At 35.8% G+C, this 10,919-nt stretch overlaps 1 protein-coding gene across 1 annotated transcript; it reads left to right on the plus strand.

The window, feature by feature from the left end:
• LOC109820104 (origin of replication complex subunit 1-like) lies at positions 195-10,274 on the plus strand. The gene is made up of 16 exons (XM_020386175.1): positions 195-556; positions 1,462-1,597; positions 2,294-2,455; positions 2,554-2,691; positions 2,771-2,922; positions 3,005-3,104; positions 3,257-3,379; positions 3,472-3,627; positions 3,760-3,817; positions 3,917-4,095; positions 5,983-6,106; positions 6,426-6,496; positions 6,660-6,755; positions 7,065-7,141; positions 8,291-8,374; positions 10,155-10,274. The coding sequence occupies exons 1-16, from the start codon at positions 339-341 to the stop codon at positions 10,216-10,218; spliced, it is 1,938 nt and encodes a 645-aa protein (XP_020241764.1). The 5' UTR covers positions 195-338; the 3' UTR covers positions 10,219-10,274.

Below are 10,919 nucleotides of genomic sequence, written 5' to 3' on the forward strand. Positions count from 1 at the left end.
CCACCACTCCCCGTCGCTCTCTCCGCCTCCTCTCCGATCCCAAAACCCCCCAAAAACGGGATCGGATCCTCTCCAGATCCGATAACCCAACTCCCCCCGTTACCCCATCTCTACCCGAATCCAGAAAGCGCAAACCCCGAAACCCTAACCCTAAGTCTCCCAAAACCCTAACCCCTCAAAAACCCAGGAGGATCTACTACAAGAAGGTGATCTACGATGGGGGCGAGTTCGAGGCTGGGGATGATGTGTATATTAAGAGGAGAGAAGGGGCGGAGTCCGATGAAGAAGAGCCTGAAGTCGAGGAGTGCCGGATTTGTTTTAGGGTTGGGAGGTCGGTGATGATTGAGTGCGATGATTGCTTGGGTGGGTTCCATTTGGGGTGCTTGAAGCCGCCGTTGAGGAAAGTTCCTGATGGGGAATGGATCTGTGGGTTTTGTGAGAGGAGGAGGAAAGGGGAGGTTCTGGAGATGCCGAGGCCGCCGGAGGGGAAGAAGTTGAGGAGAACAGCAAAGGAGAAGTTGTTGTCTAGTGATTTGTGGGCTGCCCGGATCGAAAGGTAACGAGGAACTCTGTAAAATTTGAAATTTTTTCGGTTTGATGCTTATATTTTTTTTCAATTTTGGTTAAATAGTGGGAAATGGGTGAATGTATAACCAGTGAAAGATAGAATTTTGAAGTTTAGGTGATTTATGGAAGGTCAGTCATAATTTTGGTTGGGTATGGGTCATAATTGTACTATTTAATTAGAAATGCATATGTTCGTAATGATTTCTAGTGTTAGTTCTCTAGTTGCTTAAACTTATGTCATATAATGGCATAAAATTCAGTAGTTAATTGTAGTCCTGATTGCAAAATGCAGGAGTAAAACATAAAATTTAGACTAATTTCTAACTATAAGGCAAACTTGAAATCGGAAGGAAATATAAGAAGAAAATATCTTTCTTATTTTATTGGATAAGAAGAAAAGATCTTTCTTTTTTTATCTATGTATTGTAAAATAAGAATCCTCTTTTGACTTTTTCAATGACAAGGACCTTGCTACTGCCTACCAGCATGCCAATTACTTGACATGGCTCACTTTACCATTCCACCGAATCACCTGTAGTCTACTCTTGCTTTTTAACTTTTTGTACATAAGTTGTTTGGTGTGGTAATTGCTTCTTTATGATGTTTAGACTACCTCTAGACTTATTTGTTGAAGATGAGCAGAACATGATCTAATTAGATAGAGTTATATATCTGAGATTTTATAGAGTGACTGTGAAATTATGTTGAACTTGGAGTAATTGTGAATTGTTATTTTGTGGACCTTTTTGTTTTCTGTGCAATGCTTTGCGCTGTTTTAATGAAAATAAGTGGATCATGGAAATATAGTATAAGAGTTAGATGTGATTCAATTGAATAATTAATGATATGAAATATATTATTTATTCATGTTTTGGGCTGCTTGGCTGCCTCTAGGTTATGGAAAGAACCTGATGGGAGCTTCTGGATGAGATGTCGTTGGTATATGATTCCAGAAGAGACTGCGGTTGGGAGGCAACCTCATAACTTACGAAGGGAACTTTATCGCACAAATCATTCGAGTGACATTGAGGTGAAAATTTTCATTTATCTTTTTTTTATAAAAAAAATTCACATTCTGATGATAATGAAGTTTGGTAGTGGTTTATGTTTCTTTTGAATTGATTAGCCAATTTCAATATACCAATATTTGCATTGGTTTTGGACTAATTATGACAATAATCTCTATCATGATGATGGTTCTTCCTCAATATATCAATCAATTCACATACTTATATAACTATGAACAATGAGAATTTTTTTGATCTTTCGTCACGACGTTGAAATTCAAGAGCATATCAACCAACAAAAAACTGTCAATTATGGTATTCTAGGATTTACAAATACTTGCTAAACGCTTTTTTTGCTGCAGCTAATTCAAGGGTCAAGTTGAAACTAGCCTAAATTAGTCTATAAATATTTGCTACTCTTTCTGGCACAGCGAATTACTTTGACTAAAGTTGTTTACAGGAAACATTGGTCGGTATGGTCGAACTTGAATAGTTGTCAAGGTGTAGATTCACAACTACTAAATAAACCGTTGTGGGGTCATATATTTAGTTAGAAACAATTTTACTGAGCCTTTTACTATGTCCACCTAAATTGCATAGATTTTTCTTTCTATTTACTTTTACTTTGCTACTTTAGAAGAACTGGACACGCATGTGGATAAAAATCATAATGCATAATATCCTATGTTTACATAACTTGATTCCTTAATCTGCATCAGATGGAATCGGTCATTAGGCACTGTTCTGTTTTGAACCCGAAGGAGTTCTCTGAAGCCAACAATGAGGGAGATGATGTATTTTATTGTGAATACGAGTATGATGTCCGTTGGCACAGTTTCAAGCGTATTGCAGATATTAATGATGATGATGATGAAGAGGAGGTAGGTGTTCTTAATTAATAAGGATTTTAATAAACTTTTGGAAAAATATGTTTCCTATCATATCTGAAGTTCAATTGTTCTTATTGGCTTACATTTAGAATAATGGAAGAACTGAGAAAGATGAGGAATGGAAAATTTCCAAGGATACAGGTTGTGAAACAGATGACGATTCAGAAAATGAAGATGTAGCTGCGGAATCTACTTCTTGCAAGCATCCGACTCATGAGCTGGCTGCAGTATGCTTCTTAGTCTAGGCTGAACAGGTTTCTATTGTTAGTTCAGTTTATAGTGCTGCATTTTATATATTTTTTGCAGAACTCACGCAAGGGAAGAGCATTTGGCCTTCACAAGATAGGAATAAAGAAGATCCCGGAGCATGTACGTCGCCATAATCAAACTGAATTGGAAAAGGCAAAGGCAACACTGCTACTGGCAACATTGCCTAAATCCTTGCCTTGCAGAAATAAGTACGTACTACTTGCTCAGATATTTTCTGGTTCATTGCATGTTTGTCAGTCAATTTTATAAAATCATGAACTTATGTCCCAGAGAAATGGATGAGATAACTTCATTCATCAAAGGGGCCATTTGTGACGAACAATGTTTTGGGCGCTGCCTTTATATTCATGGTGTTCCTGGAACTGGCAAGGTTGGTGATTTTTCTATATTTACTTATCCTTTTACCATGTTATTATTAATTTTCTAAAATCTACCAAAAAGATGGATAATTATTAGTTGTTTTTATTGTGGTTCTTTGTTTCATAAGTTTGTTCACTAATTGTATCTGTATTTAAACTACAGACGATGAGTGTACTAGCAGTAATGCGAAGTCTAAGGTCTGAAGTTGATGCTGGAAGAATGAAACCCTACTGCTTTGTAGAGATCAATGGTTTAAAACTGGCTTCACCAGAAAATATTTATAAGGTAAAATTTTAGAAGTTATACCTACCTTTTGAAACTGTCTTTTCTTTCTCACTTTTTTTAGGTTAAATATGGTTGGGCCTGAACGCATGCAGGTTATTTATGAAGCATTGACAGGAAATAGAGTGGGATGGAAAAAGGCTCTTAACTGTCTTAATGAACGATTTTCTGATGGCAATAGAGTAGGCAAGAATCAGCCATGTGTTCTACTAATAGATGAGCTTGATCTTCTTTTAACTAGAAACCAGTCGGTAATTCTTGTTGCGTTTTGTTTACTTTCGTAATGCAAATTACTAATAGACTTCTTCTACTCTTTTTGCATGTACTTCTTGTACACTTTTTGTGTGATCACTTGAAATTATCTGAATTACATCTTTTTACAGGTGCTCTACAATGTTCTTGATTGGCCCACCAAACCACGCTCAAATCTAATTATTATAGGTAACAGTTTACTGTTCACAGCATTCGTTCTTCTTCCTTCTTCACTTGCTGTGCTTTTATCTATGATTTGAATGCTATTCCCTTCTAATTGATTTTCAGGGATAGCAAACACAATGGATCTTCCCGAAAAGCTACTTCCACGTATTTCAAGCCGAATGGGAATTCAGAGATTATGTTTTGGGCCTTATAATTATCATCAGCTACAAGAAATCATATCCACTCGTCTAAAAGGCATTGATGCATTTCAAGACCAGGCTATTGAATTTGCTTCAAGGAAGGTAAGAGCTAAGTATCTGTTATACTGTGTGGCACAATTTGAAATTGTACGTTCTTTGAACAGTATTTGAAGGGTTAATTTTAGAAAACCACCTTCAACTATGGGGTGTCTCGGAAAATCCTCTTTAAGTAATTTAATTTGAGAAAATTACGCCCCTCAAGTTTGGGGGTGTTGTAGATAACCTCCATCAATTTCCAAAATTTGGTTAACCATCCAGATCTTTTCTCACTTTAACCCTTCGAAAAAACACTGTTAAGTCTAACTTGTCACATCACAAGTTGGTAACTTGGAAAGGACCAAAATACCCCTCAATCGCAAATAATTATCCTGAGTTTTGCCTGATTAGAGAAATAGAGGAGGGAGATGGAGAAAGCATTGTAAATAGGTCGAGGTCTTTTTTTTACCGGTAGGGGCTTTTTTTTATCTGAAAGGGGTTGACTCCCAAATGGGCATTTCAGCTATTTACATTTTGGAACACCGTGAGGGGGTTTGTTGAGAAAAGTTTGGAAGATCGGGTGGGTTTTGTGAGACACCCCATAGTTGAGGGGGATTTTCTTGAATTTTCAAGTTGAGGGGGTTATCTACAATATGCTTAAACTTAAGGGTTTTTTTTTCAAATTAAAATTGTAGAACCGGTATACTGAGACACCTCCAATAGTTATAGGGGGGTTTTCTAAATTAACCCTCATTAAATAACCCATCATGCTACTATGTTTCATAGAAAACATCTGAAATTGTCATGAGGAGTATTACCACCCACAGCTGGACGAGTTTTCAGTCCATGGAATTGTGTCATAGACACTATCAAGAAGAATTGTCATAACGAAGATGTGAACTACAGCAAAATGTATGCAAGCCTGACAGAGGAAAGGGAAAGCGATGACTAGGGAAATAGAGAAAAATGACCTGTTAGGTTATTTCTTAGAGTTTTGGTTTGGGTGATGGGCTAAACTTGTACAAGGATGATGAGAAACAGAAATCCGATTAACTATATACCACAAACAAATGATTAAACGAGTTTAATATAAATTTCAGTGGAAAATGAATCATTCTTGGTTGTCTGCATAATTAGGCGCTTCTATTTTGAGGCACCAATATGGAACATGGTTATCCGTTACATAATCTTATTCTGCAACATTGCTTGCTGAAAAGAATTCCAATTAACTATACACCACACTAGATAATGAAACAAGTTTAATATGAATTTCAGTAGAAATGAATCATTCTTTGGTTGTCTGTGTAACTAGGGCATTTGCTTCCATTTTGATGACCAATATGACACCTGATTATCTGTTACATAATCTTAGTTGACAACATTGCTTGCTGGAATAACCGGTTTAAGTTTTAAATTACTTCATTTGCAGCACCTATCTATGTGTCTACTGTTCCATTGGGCACTGTTGAAATTAAGCAGAGACATTCTACTCCTTTCCACCAGTGAAAAATGTTCGTTTATTTGTGTTGCTATTGGTGTTTTTTGGGGGTGGGGGTTGGGGGGGGATGGGGGTGGGGGTGGGATGTTGGAGGGGCGGGGGTTGTTTGTTATAGTTTATATTGTCTCAATACTTATATAGTTCTTTCATTGTAGGATTTGTTTATTGAATGTTGTACATTTCTGTGATTTTCTTCATATTTCTGGTAAATCTCCTATTTCAAGGGATGATCTAATTTGCCAATTTACTTTTCGAATCCAAAATCTTTGTGCTCTATAAGGTCTTTTAGTATGCATTTTGTTAAATGTGAATTTAAAATTTTGTGAACGAATTAGCCCCACATCATATGCTTGCAGACATTCATTTCTGAGTAATTTCAGCAGTTCATCAGTACGTTTAAATAAGTGTAACTTGCAAGCAATTTCTTATGTTTACTGTATATCATTTGTACTCAGGTTGCAGCTATGTCTGGCGATGCTAGGCGTGCCCTAGAAATATGTAGACGTGCAGCAGAACTAGCAGATTATCGACTTAAACACTCACCGACATCATCATGTTCTATGAATGCTTCCTCTAAAGGTTAGTACAAGTATAAAGGGCATATGGGATGAATTTCATATATGAAACATAGTTGTCACCATGCTATATTATTAGTAAATTCCTCTAGATTTTAGGGTCAACATTAAATACTCATAGCTTAATAATTGATGGATTTGATTTTTCTGGATAGCTCAAAAAGATGTTTCTTCAATATGAAGAGTTTATGGGTTATTTGTTTCTTGTTAACTAGATGGCTTGAAAATGAATATGATTGTTTGCGCTTAAATTTTATGATGTACATTGTGGATAATAATTGAAGTGTTACCTTAATAGGTTTGTTTTTATTCTTGCTTACCAGGAAAGTGTTCTGTTGGTATGCCCGACATTGAAGCTGCTATTCAGGAAGTATTTCAGGCACCACATATCCAGGTAAGTAGAAGATGACAGTACTCTTTTATCATGACACTTACAGTCCAAAGTTTTCAGACTCATTCACTATAATGAAACTAGCATAAAAGATCTGAAAGAAGCTCCCTATAATACAGTTATATTACAACCTTTGTTTTCATATAGTATATGTTCTCCATTGCAGATAATGAAAACTTGTTCAAGACTGTGCAAAATTTTGTTGGTGGCAATGGTTCACGAACTCTACAGAAGTGGAGTGGCTGAAATAACCTTTGAAAAGGTTAGCTTCCTTCCATATCTTGTGTGTGTCTATGTTTTACTATTTTTATCAAATCATACAGTGACTGAGAGCAGGGCTAGGTATTTTTTTAGCAAATATAAACAAAAAAATCTCATTGTGGTATCCAAACAGATCCTTAATGAAATCTTTGATAGAAAAAATTAACGTATCTTCAGCTGTAGTTCAGTATTCTGACTATTTTCTAAGCATTGTGGAGCAAGTAGTACCTTCATAAACCATCAACTGCATCTCACGCAGCTTTCTGTTCTGATGTCCTTCTGATCTTTCTGTTGCATCTCTTTATTGCAGCTGGCAACAACTGTTTTCTCTCTGTGTTCAAGCAATAGGGAACCAGTCCCTGGATGGGATAACCTACTGAAAGTAGGGTAAGTTGTACATTATCATTTGTGTACTTATCCATGGGATAACCTACTGAAAGTAGGGTAAGTAGTTGTTCTTTATCATTTGTGTACTTATCCTTTAAAGGATCACCTATATCCATATAATTTAAAGCAAGAAAATGGAAATTCTGTAAAGAGAATGGTTATATGAGAGAAAGATGAAGGAAAATATAAAAAACTGCAGCAGTATGGCATGCAGCTTTACAGAAGTGTACTTTTGCTTTCCATATCTTTCTAATATCCAAAGAAATAAGATCTAGTTTGTCATCCTTTTGCGAGGATCTCATGATGCTTAACCTTAATAGATACAATATAGGTTGCATGGGTATGGATACAGGTATGGGTACTAGACACGGCAACTTTGTAAATGGTACTGTACGGGATACGGCTATATATATGCATCATGCATGTTATGTATACTTATATGTATTAAAATTAATAATTTACATAAGATCAATATTATTTTTGCATTTACATAAGATCAATACATAAGAAATAGGTGTGAAGTGTAGAATATACATCCAAGAAGTGTATGAGGAGTGTTTTAAGTTAAAACATGTATTATATAATTGAGTATAGGCCCGAATAAACATATGCACATATTCAAGAAGTGTCCAAGAGGTTTGGATATGGGTACGGGTACGGGTCGGGTACGGGTAGGTACGACTTCCTGATAGAAGTACCCAAGTAACATAGGATACAATGAACTATTAAATTGTTGCATTTATCAAAATGCTCGAAAGTGCTGGATAATCAGCTGAAGCTTTTAAGGATTTTTCCTTTTTTCATACTGGACAAGTTTACATACTAAGTTTGCATGATGCTTAACCTTAATCAGATACTATGAATTGTTATTTTTATCATAACAGTGAAAGTGCTGGGCCATCTGCTGAAGTTGTTTCATAAATTTTCTTTTTTCCTTTTTCATACTGGACTAGTGGCATGGTAGAAAATGTCTAGTTTTTGTCATATTATCACTAAATTGATTGAAAATGCATTTTAGTCACTTTTCTGGATTACCATAAGAAAGTTTGCTATTTGTATTAGTTCTAGTGTGAAGTTTGGATCATTACTAAACGTCAATCTATTTTTATTGAGGAATCTGATCTTTGGCTCTCCTGGATTCTTGTACAGCTGCAAGCTTGGAGAGTGTAGAATCATTCTTTGTGAGGAAGGTGTGAAGCGCAGATTACAAAAGCTGCAGCTGAATTTCCCAAGGTTAATAAGAAAATGCTTTACTTGATTTTATTTTTCACTGCAATGTTTTTTAACTGTGGGTTGTAGTCAACTATAAACTGGAACCTTATAGTAGGTAGTCTGAAGCCTTGGCGAGTAGTGTGGGTAACTCTTGTTGGCTTCTACCAAGTTTGTGCCCTCTCTTAATATAGATATTTTATAAACAACATTGAATGTAATTTCATATATTTTCCCTTTGTATTAGCGTATGTGCATGTCTTGTAGAGAATAGGACCAGTTCATGATCCCGGCTAAAACAGCTGGCATATATTTATGGAGATAGTAGGAATGGATCAGAGTGTTCCAACTGAATTGTTTCATTGAGGCTTATATGAGCGGTGTTTAAGCTTGTACAGTTATAAGATGACAATAGAACCATACGGAGCTTACTGGGAAAATTTTAGATGAAATTGAAGGTAGTTGGATTTCCGTGCCTACTTTAAATTTTCAAGTAGTGACTTGGAAGGGTTTTTGAGGGAGACAAGAAGAGGAATTGGTCAATCATGTAAGATGTACTTCAGGTTCATGGATAATATATTCACTCTGAGAAGATATATCATGTATCAAACAATATTGTTTAAGTAGTTGGCACAAAGTGGATGCGCGGCTTATTAGACGGTACCATTTGCCTTAAATTTGCATCATATAGTGAAATGGATTAGTTCCTTGAAATGTATTTTTCTGTGAATAAAAGTCACAGGATGACATGTGCTTTATATAATTCCTTCAGCTGATATCATCTCATTGGCATTTAACTCTGATTGAATGGTACGAGATCTTTTACCAAATGGATGCATTTAACTTGGCTTGAAGTGTCCAAAGTTTGCATAAAGTTACCAATTCCATTAGAATTATCCTGTTCGCGGCTTTTGTTCTTATAACAAATGTTGCATAATCACTCTGGCTAAGGTCTTCTTCAGCCTAGGAAATGGTTTTGTACTGCTCTGCATTTGCATAAAATGCATACTCAATAAAAAAAGTATCATCAAGTGCACCCATTTTATCTTTATAATTGTTGCCTATTATTGTCTGGGACAGAATTTATAGGACCTCAGATAGGTTTGATAGTAAGTCGATGACTTATCTTCACAGGAACCTTCTTAAACTTTGTTTTCCATTATCATCACACCTATTATTGGAACTTTGCTAGTGATTGGCAGATCGAGTTGGCACTTCCTTTTCACATTGAAGTTAGCCTCATAATATAAGGAACACTCCCTTTATCTTTAGTCTATTTGGATACCTCCAAAATAGAGCAAATTGTCAGAAGTTTATCTTGTAGGAAAAAGTACAAGATTATCCTCTAAATTTCTTAAAGTGCCACTTGCATCAAGGTTAATCTCCCATATTTTCCAAGTATAATAATTAACTCCCTGTGAGCTAATGGGGCCTTGTTCGAACAATTTATTAATATATCACCATTAACAAAACAAATTAGAAAGTTTATATGAATAACCAACTCAAAAGGTTTCCGCCTGAAACTGCTTCATTTGTGAATACTTCAAATTCGAGGCTCATCAATAATCAACAAAAGGAGCATGCACTTCAACCTGTTTCCTGTTTGAATTTTGAAAATTTTTTTGGATATCAGCATTACCTCACTATTTAATTATGACTTGAGTGAATTCCCCTTGGATAAATTACCTATGAGTTAAAATGCAAGGTTTCTACACGTAGATTTGCACCACTGGCTTCCTTTCTTTTATGTTGTCTTACTGTACATTGCATACTGATGCGTCATGCTTGAACTATTCTGTGGCAGTGATGATGTTGCTTTTGCACTGAAGGATTGTCCAGAACTCCCTTGGTTATCCAAGTACCTTTGATCTCAGGATTGGTGATCTGCATTCTGAAAGTTACTTGCTACGTCTTCTCATAGTAAGTCCTATTCAAGTTTTTGAGCGAATAATTCCCTATTTCGAATTTATGTAATATGTGCAACTGTTGAAGAATTTCTAAAACTTATATCCTTTAGAGAAATGGGTGGAAAGCTAGTACTAGCTTAATCGTGGTTTTTCAAAATGCATCTTTTTCCATCCGTTTGATTTGATTTTTTATCTTTTGCCCGCTATTAGTTGCTTATATGGTTGGATTATCTTGACAGTAATAAGATGGTAATTTAAGTTCGGTGTTAGTCTCCACTTCTGTATTTTACTTGAGATGTTTACCTCATTCTCATCTTCATCCAATGTCGATAAAAGTTCAGGGTTTTGATGTGAAGCAGACAACACTAAACTAAATTATGTAATTTCCTTCAGCAGGTAAAAAAGCAAAAGACGTTTAGACCTGTCTAATGGTAGATTTCCCACCTGCACAAACTTCCTCCTACCCGGAAATTGTTGTTGCTGATATTTATTATTCCAGATGTCTCCTATAAAAGCAACTGTATCACGTCACCTAATCAACCAGTCTCTGGAGCTTAATATTGGAGATGCTGAAATGAGTGGTATCTCAGTTTTGGAGCGCTTAATTTGGAGAACTACGACCCAAACAAGTTGGGATAATGGCTTTGTTGTTGTAATTAATC

The sequence above is a fragment of the Asparagus officinalis genome, chromosome 8, assembly GCF_001876935.1.
Source record: "Asparagus officinalis chromosome 8, Aspof.V1, whole genome shotgun sequence".
In the NCBI taxonomy this organism is placed as follows: domain Eukaryota; kingdom Viridiplantae; phylum Streptophyta; class Magnoliopsida; order Asparagales; family Asparagaceae; genus Asparagus; species Asparagus officinalis.

What these genes read in the sequence shown, in the direction of transcription:
- LOC109820104 (XM_020386175.1), top strand. Translation starts at nt 339, where the DNA reads ATGATTGAGTGCGATGATTGCTTGGGTGGGTTCCATTTGGGGTGCTTG. An exon ending in TCCTTGCCTTGCAGAAATAA is followed by an intron (nt 2,923 to 3,004) that starts GTACGTACTACT and finishes CTTATGTCCCAG; the next exon opens with AGAAATGGATGAGATAACTT. An exon ending in CTGAAATAACCTTTGAAAAG is followed by an intron (nt 6,756 to 7,064) that starts GTTAGCTTCCTT and finishes TCTTTATTGCAG; the next exon opens with CTGGCAACAACTGTTTTCTC.